Source organism: Nothobranchius furzeri, chromosome 4 (genome assembly GCF_043380555.1).
Source record: "Nothobranchius furzeri strain GRZ-AD chromosome 4, NfurGRZ-RIMD1, whole genome shotgun sequence".
In the NCBI taxonomy this organism is placed as follows: Eukaryota; Metazoa; Chordata; class Actinopteri; order Cyprinodontiformes; family Nothobranchiidae; genus Nothobranchius; species Nothobranchius furzeri.
Window position 1 is genome coordinate 72,390,671 of NC_091744.1, and position 15,559 is coordinate 72,406,229.

The 15,559-nt window shown below is 41.5% G+C and overlaps 1 protein-coding gene across 6 annotated transcripts in view; it reads right to left on the reverse strand.

Moving 5' to 3' along the window:
* shank3a (SH3 and multiple ankyrin repeat domains 3a) overlaps window positions 1–14,605 on the reverse strand; it is a 228,187-nt gene extending 213,582 nt beyond the window's left edge. For 4 of the 6 annotated variants that reach the window (XR_011520350.1, XM_054733613.2, XM_054733611.2 and 1 more), the window contains exon 1: window positions 14,126–14,605. Coding sequence is in view for 5 of the 6 variants with exons in the window: in XM_054733613.2 (XP_054589588.2) it covers window positions 14,126–14,431 (306 nt within the window). In the remaining variant the exon portion in view is untranslated. The remainder of the gene's footprint in view (window positions 1–14,125) is intronic. The other 2 variants (XM_054733614.2, XM_054733612.2) reach the window with 1 other exon arrangement.
* Between the last annotated feature and the right edge of the window lie 954 nt (window positions 14,606–15,559).

Sequence of the window (15,559 nt, forward strand, 5' to 3'; positions counted from 1 at the left end):
TCTATATTAAATGTATCTTTGATGTGCGCTGGAAGTGAGTGAGTTATTGTGCCGCATAGGCAGGGAAAATCTCATTTTGTACTGTATGAATTTGATGGATTGTTGGCTAACTCTCTCCAGACTCCTGCATTATGTATTCAAAGAATGTGCAAAGGTTTAAAAATAGGTTCTCGTCGGGTAAGTCCTGTCCTGACTAGGGGTGGGAATCGAAAACCAGTTCTTGCTGAGAACCTCTTCTCACTGTTTCAAATCGTAAGAATCATTTGCCATTTTTCCAAACGATTCCCTTATCAAATCCGTTCGGCACGAATGATGTCACCACGCACCAAGCTACGTATAGCTTACACATTTACTCAGCAGGAAGCACGAGGCCAAGGCAGCACAAAGGCTCAACAATTTGGTTATACTTTATAAGAAAGGTCAACAACACGGCAACGTGCAATACTTGCAAAGCAAGAGAAAGGAAACACCACGAATGTGCAATAGCACAAAATATGTGATAAATTGAATGTTGTGTTTTTGACCCGCTCCGGACTAGTGAATTTCAGCACAGCAGTAGCGGTGACATTTGCACGTCATCTCCTGTTGATACTGCAGGTAACTAATCAACTAATACTGCCTATCATGTTAGCATCATTTACCAGCGAGTACAGTCTGACCTGTGGTGAGATATTGCCTCTTCTGCAAAAGCTACAGCAACACTACACTGAACAAGACGATGACTCTACCTTCACAAGGAAGATAAGATAACATTTGGAAAGATCTTTCTTAAAAGTTCCAGGTACAACTGATTATTTATTAACAATAAACTGACAGTTATAATGTAAGAGACTATGTGCAATTAATTTTTGCAACCTGTTGAACTATTCAGGAATCGATAAGGGAACTGGATTGAAAACCATATCAAATACCACCTCTAGTCCTGACCCTCCCGGTTTTTGTTTCACCTCCCTTCATGTTGTTGTGCCTAATTGGTGACCAGTGCTTTTAGGAGTGCTCCTGAAAAAATACAGATTTGTTTTGCACCAGCTGTTGAACCCAAGTATGGCTTCTGATCAGGGGCGGCGTTAGGCCCGGCTACTTGGGCTGAAGCCCCGGATCTTTCATGATAAGCCCCGGATCTAAATCGCGGAAGTAACATGCAGTACCAAAGTCACACAGAGAGGGCGCAGCTGGCAGTAGTTTGTAAAGTCCCATTTAGTCGTCACACACACAGGTGTGTGGTGAAATTTATTCTCCGATTTTGACCCTTCCCCTGAGTTGCAGACACGCCGCGCTCGGGAACTATTTGGTGGTTTAACCCCCCAATCCAACCCCAATCCAATGCTGAGTGTCAAGCAGGGAGGCATTGGGTCCCATTTTTCTCAAAATCTTTGGTATGACCCGACCAGGAGTCGAACCCTGATCTCCCGATCTCAGGGCAGACACTCTACCACTAGGCTACTTAGTCAGTATACAGTTTATCTGAGACTGAAGAGAAGCCCTTCAGCAGCTGGCTTCTGCAGTCTGTCTGAAACGCATGAGTGAAGATGGATATAAGGACGTTTTTTTAGACCAAAAGTACAACGACAGAACCCCAGCTCTGATGAGACTGGTGTTGACTCAGGTTTGTGAGTCTTATTTGAAAATATTTGTTGTGCTGCTGGTTTGCCTAAAGTTAGCTTACTATCAGGTAAAGTTGTTGGAGAAAGAAAGGGAATATTCACTATCATCTCACACTAAACACTAACAGGAACAATACTCTGCCCTGAATATGCTGAATATGTAGCTTCAGATTAAACATTATGTTATACAAGATATATATATATATGATGTTGACTAGTGCGTGTCACGTGTGTGCGCGCATGCGTGTGTGTGCGCGCGCGTGTGTGTTAAGCCCCGGATCTTCTTCAGTCCTAAATCCGCCCCTGCTTCTGATTGATTCTGTCTACAGAAAACCACAGCCAAACTAAACATAACAGCAATAATTTTTGATTTGTGTAAAAATATTTCTGCTGATCTCCAAATAGCCTTAAGTATCAGACTGACTGGCACAGCAGTGAGTGTTGCACCAACTGGTTTCACCAAACCATGGGAATTAATGACCCACTGTTGGCTCCACAAAGCTGACTTTCTTTGGTTAACTGCCAGGTCAGCTTGGTAGAGCGTATTTTACGTCCCTATATCTTCTTGAAACAAAACTAAACTTACCTGAAAAAGCAATAAAGCTAAAAAAAATCTAAAAGTAGTGAGTGTTTAAAAAAAAGATTAAGGATCTTTTTTTTTTACTTTTGTATTAATTTGAATTATATTCTAATCCTCATTTCTCCAAATGAATAAAGCATTAAAATCAATGTATTTTTCTCAATGTGAAAATAAATTTATCACTGACTATTACTTTTAAAAGTAACCTAAAAGATCTATTTTACTTTACAATAGGTCAAATCTGACATAAATAAATAAATAAAAAACAATGTCTCTTGAGATAAAAAGGAAAGACGAAAATCAATGGGAGTGTGAATCAAAGGCCAGACTGACAAGGATTTTGCTTTGTTTTTGCCTGAAGCTCCTTAACAGTGTGTCAAAGTAGAATTTCAATTGTTCTGGGTGACAAAGTGTTTCAAATCAACATGAGTGTCAAAAATCTCCTGGTTGCCAGTCAATTTGTGTTTCTATCATGAAAAACCACCCCAACCTGCACAAATGTAGATTTATTCACTAAATCAAATTGAAACATTACGTGAGACTGAACTGGTAAAAAGTTAACTCTGCCCTGCTGAATGTTTCCTTAAAAACGTGCATATATAATATTCTTGTGGGTTGACAAATTGCCAACAAGATGTCAGAAATAGAGTTTCACAATATGAAAAATATGTGTTTCATATCCATGCACTGTAATTTTCTGTCCCATATGTTGTGACATATGGTAGAGTCTGCCATGACATTAACTAGAGCAGTAAAAATCAGCGTCAACAGGCCAAAGCGAAAGAAACAAGCAGATTTAGATTTTTTTTTCAAACAGATGCTGAGTTAGAAGAATCTGCCAACATCTGCATACTGATCCACATAAGGTAGGCTTAGAAGATCCTATATATCTGACATGCACTCATAAATGCTTTGGAGGATTTTATTAGTGTTATCAAAGAATGAACACAGAACACAATGACCAAAAAATATGTTTTGCTTTCAAAAATTGTATTATTGTACTTAAAGACCATGTTCACTTGTTTTTTCAACACATTTGCAGTGGTCTCTAGTAGAAATGAAAGTCTGACAGATCCATTTCACATGGTCACTTCACATGCATGGACTCACCCGTCTTGGCTCGTGACGGGGAATGTTAACGGTTTAGCATCCAAGAAACAGCAGAGGACCTCTCAGCTAGCAGAAGCTAACTGTTAGCATTAGCAACTCCATAACACAGCAGAACCCCTTCAGACTGGTGTTATTAGTGAAGATAAAACGTCAATGCTGCAAAGCAAACACAGTCTGTGGTAGAGTCGCTCTGCTTTTAGCCAATCCAAGGCGAGATGTCCACATCTCCGAAAATAAGACTCCAAATCCCATAGACATGAATACGTTGATGGCCCATTGGGCTTTGGCGGCTGGTGTCGGTACAGGATCTGCTCGGGTGCAGGATCGGCTCGGGGTCCTTCGACTGCCGATGACGTCACATTACTGCAAATCTACTCGGCTTTCACACATACGTTTTGGAAAGACATCAGCAGTTTTGTTAATAAATTCTTGTTTGTTAACACCTAAATGTTTTCTTTATAATTGTAAATTGTTAATAAAACACCATATTATCTTTGTTTTGTATGTGAAACTGCATTAAACCAGCATCGGACTGACAAAAAATAGAACAGTTCTTATTAGTGAAGCCACATCTGTTTGTATTAATGTGGAGTTAATCTGTATATTTCCTTAGTTGTTATCTAAATACATTCTTTGACTCAAAACATTGTTTGGTGTCTTTCAACAAAGTTCTTATATTTTATTTTGCCCAATTTCATCAACATCAAGAGCTTTTGAGGGTCACCGTTTATCATTTGCTTATATTTTACATTTCCTTAAGAAATTCAAATATATTTTCTCCAAAAAGTGTTGATTTTTGGACTACAGGACTACAACCGCGAAGACTACGACCGCAAATTTGTTCTGACCAATCAAAATCATAACGTGATAACGTAACTTTGTAAGCTTCATGTTAAGCCAATCAACTACTTTAACGTCATCGGCAGTCGAAGGACCCCGAGCCGATCCTGCACCCGAGCAGATCCTGTACCGACACCGTAACAGCAATCTGCTGGGTTCCTTATATAGGAAACTTTTTTCTGATTGGCTTAATGAACTGACCTGTATTGGAATGCTTACTATGTGAAGTGCCTTGAGACGACTCTTGTTGTGATTTGGCGCTATACAAATAAACTTGAATTGAAAACTTGAATATATAAAAATAACAAGTAAAAAGTGCTTTCTTACAGAACTTGCTTTTTAAAAAAATATGTTTTCTTTTTCTTCAAATAACATTTTTGACACAGAATAAATCTGAAGAAAAAAAAAAAAGACACAAAATCTCAAATATGAATTTACTAAGCTGAGGGCTCAGCTTGCTGAGAAGTGAGTGCAAAATAAAGACGACTTATGGTAGAATGTTTTGGTCGAAGTAGCAGCCTGTGACTCATTTTTAGATGCCATCCTCCTTTGTTCAGCCCACTTTTCTGTCCTACAGACGACAAAATAATTAATCAGGAGAAAAACCAATGTTCAGCTACTAGAAAGATGAGAATGTAAGATTTTAAAATCTTGATTCTAGATTAAAAATATCTACTTGATCAGAAAACCAGCTCAGTGGCCTGTGGTAGAGTGTCCGCCCTGAGACTGGGAGATCAGGGTTCAATTCCTGGTCGGGTCAGACCAAAGACTTAGAAAAAAATGGGACCCAATGCCTCCCTGCTTGACACTCAGCATTACGGGGTTGGATTGGGGGGTTAAACCACCAAATGGTTCCCGAGCGCAGCTGTGTCTGCAGCCCACCTCTCCCCCAGGGGATGGGTCAAATGTGGAAAACAAATTTTGCACACACATCAGTGTGTGTGACAACTGATGGGACTTTAACTTTAACTTTTGATCAGTCTGATATCAAACAAGACAGGCATATTACTCTGCCCAGTCAAAAAACAATAAAGGAGATGCCACCTGGATTTAACTATGAACAAATAGATATGAGTCTCCTGAAGGCTTATTACTGCATGGGCAGTGCCTCCTATTTAGAATTCTGTGTCCAAATCCCAAGAATTCCAAAGCCATCTCAGCATTATTCCGGATAAAGACACTTTGGTGGGAGGGAACATTAATAGCTCAACAGACGTGCTACATGGTTACGCGTGACTATTGAACATGATGACACATGTTACAAGAGTGTCGCTGTCAAAACAATGATGAGAGTTCGCCCTCTTATTTTTAAGTATTTATTTAATAATGGATAGGAGAGATGCAGGAAGGACTTAAGATGATTTATGTCATCATCAAATAGTAATTTGGTCACTGAACTAATGGCTTTAATTTTTTATGTACACCACTGACTTTATGTGCCCTAAATGACTATTTAGCTAAACTTGGCATGGTTTATTAAGCTAATGTTAGCATAATTGATCACTGAACGGTGTTCTGATGAGTCTTCAGTTGGTATTTTCAAAAATACTGTAAAAATAGAATGTTTACCTTCTTTTGCACCTCAACAGACTTTAATAGGACCTGAAAAACTGCAGCAACTCTACCAAACACATTACCACAAACACACTATAATGCCCAACCCAATTTAGCACCACAACATGCTAAATATCAGGTTTCAGGTCACGTCACACGGAATTCCAGAAGGAAACTAATTAAAACACCTTCCTTGTTCCGTTTAAAGACTGCTGAAGTTACGTGCCTGTCTAGATTAATGAAGATCTACTTGCTTAGTAATAGGAACAACTTCCATTTATATTTTTCTTGTGAGTAGTAAAGAGCTCATTTAAAAAATCTGTAACATTAAATGGAGTCTTGTCATAGCCAGGAAGAAGCTTCACAACAATGTCGCAACATTGCAATTTAAACATAATTTTATCAAAATCCATCATCCAGAGACAGTTCTTCAGCTGGAGAGAGTGGAGCTCAATAGGTGTCAAGGCTTGTATTATGAATGAAACATGAGCCATCCAAGAGTACATCAGTGAAATGGCACCTGAAAATAAACAACTCAAACAACCTCTCGAGGCTGTTTCTGAAGGGAGCCGTGTTTGCACAGCGTATACTGCATTTGAAACACGACCACAAACAGCAGACAACCAAGAAGCAGCAACCGCATTAATCGAGTGCAGAGTTCAGCACTAAGTTTTGTAACTTTCGCAAAGATATCGGTAGAATATCTTACTCGTAGAGCAACTGATTGGCTAACAAGTCGATTCTTCTGCTGCTTTTTTTTCACTCTTTGCTCATGGGTAAAAAAAATGCAACTGCGATGTTTCTACATACTGGCATGTTGTGGAGTTGCTATTGCTAATGGTTAGCTTCTAATTGCCAAGACATGCTCTGCTCTCCTGGCCGCTAAATGAAAACAGCGTTTTATGGTCAGAGGCAAGATGGGTGAGTCCATATGGTGTGTTTCCATTAGGAGAAATCCTGCATGTGTGTGAATCCACTTCAGCAGATTGGCTGAACATTTTCAGGAGACCTGAACAGTGGTAGTCATTGTGCAGAACCTTTGGTTAACTCACGATGATTGGTTGTAACTCAGTCAGAAAATGACATCAGCAGACATTGCCCAAGGACCAGTGTGTTTGTAAAATTAGTGGAGCTGCTTGTGAAGCAGAATGAAGCTTAAGCAAAATAGCAAGTTGTCCGTGTTCCTTTAAAATTAGTGTTTCTAAACTCCCAACACCAAAAAACGTAGCAGGATTCCCCTTCAATTAAATAATTCAAAGGGCTTTGTTGTCTCACAAAGCACCGTAAAAAAACTATGCTTCTTCTATTTATTGAACTCCACATTTTACATCAGACAGCTGCTCTACCGGTCCTCTGAATGGATTAAATTATGATTCACTCTGACAGAATAAAAACTTTAAATGTTATTAATGTCTGAGGACGCTTTCCAGCACTGATCAGAGGCATCACTCACTCCCGAAGTAGTCAGAGCTCCGGACCATCGTGGTAAATTTCCCCTTCCCAGAAATTACCTGAAGTTCCGATGATCGGAAACTTGCCTCGTGAATGCAAACTCTATGGTCAAACACGGATCAGTGGGTTTTTTCTGACCTGAGTTTTTTCTCGTCTATTTTCTTTCGACAGCTGATGCAGGTGATGGGGTGGAAGACTATTTTCACGTTCTATATGCATGTGAAACTTAGCTTCTAAAAGAACAAATATTACACGTTTGAGTAAAACTCCACTTTAAATTCTCACAGCAGAAGAGTCAGACTTGAGGAGGAACATTTTAAAAGGATTTTAATCCTGCAGACTAATCACCCTCATCAGAGTTGTCCCAAACATCTGACAGTAAAATATTATTTGTAGCTGAAAACTGAAAATGCATCAAAGGCAGTAAATCAAATCAAATCAAATCAAATCAACTTTACAAAGAAAAAATGGGAATATGGATTAAAGCAGGTGGAGACAGATTCCTGGTGTACTATTTATGTTCATGCACCCCACTCCTCCTTTCTTCTGTTGAGAGATGAATGACACCCATTAGCAGTATTGGGAAGCTGTCTCATTTTGCTCCAATCACAGGAATAGAGCTCTGCTAAAGCACAATATGACGAATGATGAACAATATCGAAGAAAAAAGTAAAATCTTTACAAATGATGTTGCACAACGCCGAGATTCAGAAAACGGTTTCAACAGCTAATACAGGCAAACTGTTTCTTTAGCCTCCAAACGCAATCATTTGTTAGAATTAAATCAAAGACTGAGCAACACCTGAGCTTATTACATTCTCCCCCAATTCATTCCAGGTATGACCGCTCTCATGAGGGTTACTGCTTTTGATTCAACCTTTTCTCTCTTCTCCCTCAGTAAGAGGGATATGTTAGGAGCAGGGAGTCTTTTAAAGTCAAGATTTAAAACATAACATTTCCAAAAGGCTAAATAGTTCACACCCAAGAAAGCCACTGTGAGCTGCAGACAAACTTTGACTACAAGTAGACTGATTAGTCAGCCAATGTTTGCCTCTTTGGAAATAATTAGTTGTTGGCTAGGCCGGTCCAAACTGATTATCAAGCAATGAAAAGGCAGCCAGCTCATGGCAGCAGTTCTTTTAGGTGCTCTACTTACTTGTTTCTCAAGTGACTAAGGTCTTCCTAGAATTGTTGCGTAAATGTTTATTTAGCTTAAGCAACTATTTTGTTCCCCCACCAAAAAGTAAATAAATAAATATTTGCATCAGTGGGTCAGAGGTTAAAAGTTTGTCCTGGAATTGGTGGGTTGCAAGTTTGAACCCAGGCCCCTGCAACCATGTCTGTCATAGTGTCTTTGGACAAAACACTTCACCCTCCTTGCCTGCTGATTGTGGTCAGAGGGAGCGGTGGTGCTTGTGTACTGCAGCCTTGCTTCTGTCGGTGTACTCCAGGGCAGCTGTGGCAACAGTGTAGCTCATCACCACCAGCATGTGAAGGGATGAATGATTCAGTGTAAAGCACTTGGGGTCCTCTCTCAGAAAGGCTCCAAACAAGCTCAGGTCACTATTTCACCTAAAAGTAGAAGATATTTACCTAGAATACTATCAATAAAAACTATGATGTAATTATCTGCCTTTTCCCCGATAGGCATTTAATTGTGTCATTACTTTTTAAAATGGAATTCTCTGTATACTTTAAGTTTGACTGTAAAATCTATTATTTTAGGTTTTTATTTCCATGCACCTGAAAAGCACATTAAATTGCCTGTGTATGAAACGTCCCATATAAATAAAGCTGCATTTCCTTACCTCCACAAAATGTGTTGTGACTTTAATCTCTAATATGCAGAACTGAGTTGTCTAACTGCGTTCCTACCCGCATCTATGGTCACAAGCTTTGGGTAGTGACCGAAAGAATGAGTTTCTGAATGCAAGCGGCCAAAATTAGTTTTCTCTGCAGGGTGTCTGGGTTCTCCTTTAGAGATAGGGAGGGAAGCTCGGTCATGTGGGAGGGGCTCGGTGTAGAGCCGCTGTTCCTCCACATCAAAAGGAGCCAGTTGAGGTGGCTCGGACATCTGATTAGGATGCCTCCAGGACGCCTCCCTGGTGAAGCTTTCCGTGCGCGTTCAACCAGGAGGACCTAAAGGAAGACCCAGGACACGCATGAAGGACTATGTCTCTCGGCTGGCCAGGGAACACCTTGGGATTCCCCCGGAACAGCTGGCCCAAGTGGCTGGGGAGAGGGAAGTCTGGACCTCACTGCTTAGGCTGCTGCCCCTACGACCCGACCTTGGATAAGTGGAAGAGGATGGATGGAAAGGTAAAAAATAGGGTCTCATGGAACCTGCTCTTTAAAGAGCAAGTAATGCCTAAAGTAACTGTTTTTTGCTGATAACCTGTATAGATGAGTGTCTAATGATGCTGTACACATGTGTAATCATTAGTGTGGCAGTTTAGTACAACTTACTTTAAATGTAAGGTTTCAGCCCAAAACCATAATTCTATCTCCATCTTCAGGTTAAAAACTCTGCTCCACATTTATGTAGAACCAGCTTTGGTTGATGGCTAAGCTGAAAAACGTGATGTCAGCAAATGACTGCGTGGCTGCACCGCACTGGTCTCCAGGTGAGACAGCCGCACCTCCACCTGGCTCAGCCACTCAGCTGCTGATATGACACGTTGGCTCTCTGAGCCACTTGCCTCCTTGAAAAAACGCCCTCCTCCCCTTTTCATCTAATGATCGTGGTTAACAGGAAATCCTCCAGAATGCTGCAAAATCTGTCTGCTTTTCTCCTGAGCAGTGAGTCTCGTGTGAATGCGTGCTTGCTTGCGTACATGCGCGAGTGTGCACGCGCTCGTTAACAACTAATTTTTAGATAGAGAAACTCAGACAGCACACACGGGGGGTTGAGGGGGGTGCAGTCTGCCACTGCCTCAGTGCCGCTCTCTCGGTCCGCCAGGAGACGCCACTTTCAGAAGTGTTTTCTTAACAGGAAGTGTGGATGAAATACGTCTCAACCCATGCACTGACCATCACTTTAAGGACACAATTGGCTCAATTAGGAGCTAATTTTATTTACACATTGCTGCTCTCATAACCCTCACAACCAACATCAGAAGTCAAGGGAAGGAAGGCAACTACAACTACAACTACAAGAGTAGCTGACTGGATGTTTGAGAGTGCTTGTTGTGGTCTAAAGCTGCACGGCAGAATTCTAACACCACCTAAGTTTTTATCTTCAACTTCAGCCTTTCTTTAGATTTTTTCCACATTGCGCGTGTGTGGTGTTATTCGTGAACAAAATCTAAAAGGCACACAAGCTCTGGCTTTTGTACTGAAAACAATCTTCACAGTAATTATGTGTATTTGTGAGCCCATCGTGTCATGATGACAAACTATCAAGGTAAGAACAATACCTGCTGCAACAGCGATGTTATTACTGTAAAGCTGTGGGTCAGAGTCAAATGAAAGAGCAGAGACTGACTCCTCCTCACACGAACGCACGTGCTTCTCCATTCCCTCCTGCTAAAAAGGTAAAGTGCTGCCCAGCGTGATCCACGCGTGACACCTCGTCCTCCTCATCCAGGCTCCAGGCACAGCAGGAGATGTGTAATCCTACTTCAGGCAGACTGCTCCAGAGTAATCTCCTTCTCACTCGGTGTATACACAAGTCACTTTTGACTGCTCCATAAAAGATTCAGAGTCTCAGATTCTAGCCATCTGTCATCTGCCTCTATGTTTATCTGTCAGATTTTCAGGAGTTTGCTCTGTTTGTCCATCAGCATTTCAAATGTCCCTTCCAACTGTTTGTCAGCTCACTGGGTAAAAAGGCACTCTTGAGAGTGGAACTAATGAGCTACTGAACGTCTTCACATTACATAAGAACATTAAGGTAAGTCTCCCAGTAGTAGGATTAGGACTTATGTGTGTGCGCGTGTGTTTTGAACTTGACTGGAAAACAATTTTGCACACAGACGGCCATTCTGCAGCACCTTTGGGGAATTCTCTGCTTTCTTTTCAACCGGCCTCCTTTTATTTCCTATCTTTATTTCTGGCACGCAGAGCCAGAGCCTCACTGAGATACAATGGGTCGTTTCAGCCAGCAACAATGAGGTGATCAACAATAACAAAACACAAAACCAGCCTTTCGCCCACAACGTCTGGTGAAAGAATATAAAAGACACTCAATCCAAACCTCCTACAAGAAACAAGCATAAGGAGTGAGCATGTGTGTGTGTTACAGTGACATGGTATAACGGTTTAATCAGTGCTCTGCCATCCAGTCAGTTAAAGATAAATCTCGTGGTGATGTGACAGGAGATGATACGAGGTAAGGATAAATAAAAGATCCGACGCGCTTTCGGTATATCACACGATAAACATGGTATAATGTCATCTCTTGTGTTCTAATGCGATAACCAGGACAGAATCAGACACCAACAGAATCTTTCAGGTCAAGATTCTGTTTACTGGAACACTTGATCTTGGTGTGAAGCAAATAAAGGGCAGCATATCCCCTCACTTTGGTTTTATTACAGTTCTGGCCAATCAGCTCCTGCTCTTCAGAAGATGCAAGATTCTTTCATGGGAATATTGTGCTGAGTGTACAGTAAGAACTAAAACACCACCTTAAAAAAATCCAATCAAACAATTAATCATAAGACCAATTTATTATCATCCTCTGTTTGAAGGAGATCCAGTCCAACTTTTTAATCATTTTCTTGAGCCAGTACGTGCTAAGATGACAGGTTTAATCAAATGTCACTCTGGCCCCCACCTTCTGTGACCAGAATATCGCATTTGCAACTTCAGAGTGTCGGTCCAGTTTATTTAGCTGGCATACCTGGCGCTGCAGTTTGCTTCATGTTTTGGATCATGAACACAGCTGATGTGTTTGATTTAGCTATATATCGCTGCTGTAGACACTAACCAAGACTGGGGAGACATTTCAGCTTTCAGATTAAAGTGTTAAAAAGACGAACGCAAAGTGAGGAGATACGTTTTGCTTTTGGTTCTACTAAACAGACACTAGGGGGTGCTAAAGGCAAGCCAAAACTGCTTAGTCTCCCTTTATAGGTGAACTGGTGGTACCAGCATTTTTATCCATGCCTGAATAAGGTTGTATGTGTTTGTTTTAAGTCTTGATGAATTATTATTGCATTGTGGAGGGTTCAGGTCCATTTTCTACAGTGAAACTCTCCAGCTGCTCCTGGGGAATCCCAAGGTGTTTCCAGGACTGAACGGAAAGAAATTCCCTCCAGCAAGTTCCGGGCTTCCTCCTAGAAAACATCTAGGAGGAAGAAACTAGGAAGCATCATAGCCAGATGTCCAAACCACCTCAACCAATGTTTTGTTAAAAAGGAGCAGCAGCTCTACTCCAAGCTTCTCCTTATGTCTGTGGCCAAGTCCAACCATTTAATGGAGAAAAGCTCATTTCAGCCTCTTGCATCTTGGCATCATCCAAACCTTGTGACCACAGGTGATGGTTGGAATGTAGACAGACCAATAAATCCAAAACTATTTGGTCTATTTCATTGTTTCTTCATCACGACAAACCAGAGCAACACCCTCGTTAATGGAGATGAACCCCCCAAATCAAAAAACACCAAAACACTGAAACTCGTCCATGTGAGACAGAGACTTCACCTTATCCTGGCTGAGAATCCTAGCTTCATATTTGGAGAAGCAGACTCTAATCCTGGTCACTTCACTCAAACTGCCCGGGGTAACCAGCTATTGAGCTATCAAATACCCTGAGCACAAACTGATCACGTGATCTTTGCTTACATGTTTTGCCATTAACTATTGAAGTCGACCTTGTTTCAGCTGTAAGCAAAACACATTCTGAGCTGCTGGATGGATATAAAGGAAACTTGCAGAAAGTGATTGCCAGATTTACATCGACGAGATACTAATTCTTGGAGTCAATCAGATTCAAGATGGCTGACACAAACAATCATTATTTACAAAAAAAATGGCTATAACTCAGATTTACAGACACTGTCCTTCATTTCACATACGCTAATTGCTAAGGAAACATGCAAGCTCTTGCAATTTTGCACAAATCAACATTATTTTCAAGACCTGACTAAAACATCTACAACATACCTCATTCCTTGACCATTTTAGTCTAAAGTGGTAACGCAGAGAGCATCATGCATTCCTTTGAGGAATGTTGCATCTTGAATTAAAATGGTTTTCATTTTGCTGCCCAGTATAGCTGCTGCTGAATCTATATGAATTAAAGCAGCTCTGGTGGAAAACTAAATGAAATTAACTCATTAATATGGACATTGGTCCTAATTAATTGCACCCCATGGAGCAATATGAGACACAGAAAGAGAGATTACCTTGCTCAGTGAGTTTGTGAACAGAAGAGGAATGCATACTTTATACTGAATTGGGGTTTTTCTACGTTTTTCCAGTGGATGCAATGCTGCATAGGGAGAAGATACAGCTTTAGAAACACTGCAGCCTTGTTTTAAAAGATGTTATTCTACTCTGATACGGAGCTACAGCTGAGATAAGAAGACAGGTTTGCAGGTAAAGTTTTACAGTCCCTGTTTGTGACAATTCTGCTTTTTCCCCCTCTTGTGGATTATCCTTCTTAATCCCTGATGCCTTTTCTCTCTCTTACCCACTCTCAGCCTAAGTGGCTAGCTGTCAAAGTCAGACGGATAATAAAGAGGTAGCTTTATTAGGGAGCAGCCAGTTGAGCAGGCAGGGGGTGTGGACCCCCAAGGAGACTGCCAGCATAGCTACGAAGGAAGTGCACACACTGGAAACAAAAAGGCAGAGAAAGAAAGGAAACCAGCAGAAAACAATGCCTGGTAGATGAAAAAACATGAGAGAATTGAGAGGTATTGAAAGAGATAAAGAGGCAATCATCAGTCAGAGAGCACAGGTTGAAAGCAGCCAGTGAATGAGTAGGGGGGAGAGGCTGCTGCTCTCTCACACTCTTCAGCAGCAACAGAACCGCTCTTACCGTCTGTTGTAGGTCTGGGATTCCGATGCGGATCACCACAGTGTTTCCTGTCGGCTCCTCCATGGGTGCTCCTGCACTATGGCTGCGCTCTCCACCAGGACCAAAAGCCCAAACACCACGGGGAACAGGAGCGCCGCTGTCCTCTTCCTGGGAGCTGCTGCTGTCAGTGCTGGCCCCCTGGCTGCCGTTGGCTGCGTGTGTGTGAGGGTGTGTGTGTGAGTATGTGTGTGTGTGCTGCTGCTGCTGCTGGTCCTGCCGTGGAGAGCTGGGTGGCTCATGTTTGCCGGCTGCCGGACGCAAAGGCATGCTCCGTGTTAAGGGCTCAGTCTTTGTGTGTGTTTGTGTGTATTAGTGAGTGTGACTGTGTGTGTCTCTTTCTCTCTCTCTCTTTCTCTCTCCAAACACACTCTCTCTCTCTCACACACACACACACACACACACACACACATAGACCAGTGGATGTTGCTCACATTACACGCACACACCGTTTGCAGCATGCATCACTCATCTGGGAAAGGAAAAGGGGAGGCAGAGAGACTAGGAAGGAGAGGGAATGGGAAAAAAGGAGGGGGAAAGAAGGATAAAAACACAAAACAGAAGTGCAATTAAACTTAAATGTGGCAAATAACCCAGTTATTTCAGATTTTACATGCAACTCTGATGAACACAATAATCATAGAATAAAACAAATAAAGATAGACCTTGACTAACAGCTGCAGGTGTGTTTCAGCTGGAGGCTAATGAACTCTGCACGTGTTGATGCAGCCATGTTTGTGGTTAAATGTTGTTGCCATCACACTGGGCTGCTGTTACTGTGGTGGACTAACACTGTGGCCGTATTAGGACAGCACAAGTGAGTTTGTTCTGGTTGAGGGAGGTGGGGGAGTGTTTGTTCAATCAATGCGGTGCAGGATTTGGCCTTCATGCTTCACATTATCTGTGGGTGATGGTGTCACTGATCCAACGCTTCCCTGCTAAGCTGACACAAATTCAGCTGAAGTTCTTGAGTTGTGCAAACTATGTCATTACAACGTATACAATTGCAATGCATGACATAGCTTTATAACAGCATAATATTGTGACTTTTTCCTTAAGTTAAAATGTTTTAATGGTTGAGACAAAACATGTTTATGAAGTTATTTGCATGAAATCATTTTCACAAAAAGCTGTTGACATTTTCAGTACCTTCCAGAATGATCTGTTTCAGGGCTCTGTCAGTTTAAAAAAACAAGATGGAGCTGGCCACACCCACTCATGTCTTGATTTGCTGCTATAAGCTGAGAAGCTCTGGGGCTTGGAGTAGAGCTGCTCCTCCTCCAGCAGCGGCTCTCTAGCGCATTTAATAGGAGGTTCTGTTCTAATTTTTCCATTTGTGACATCACAAATGGGAAATTTTTAACCTGTTTGGTTTTAAGCACATAATTCCTAAACCCA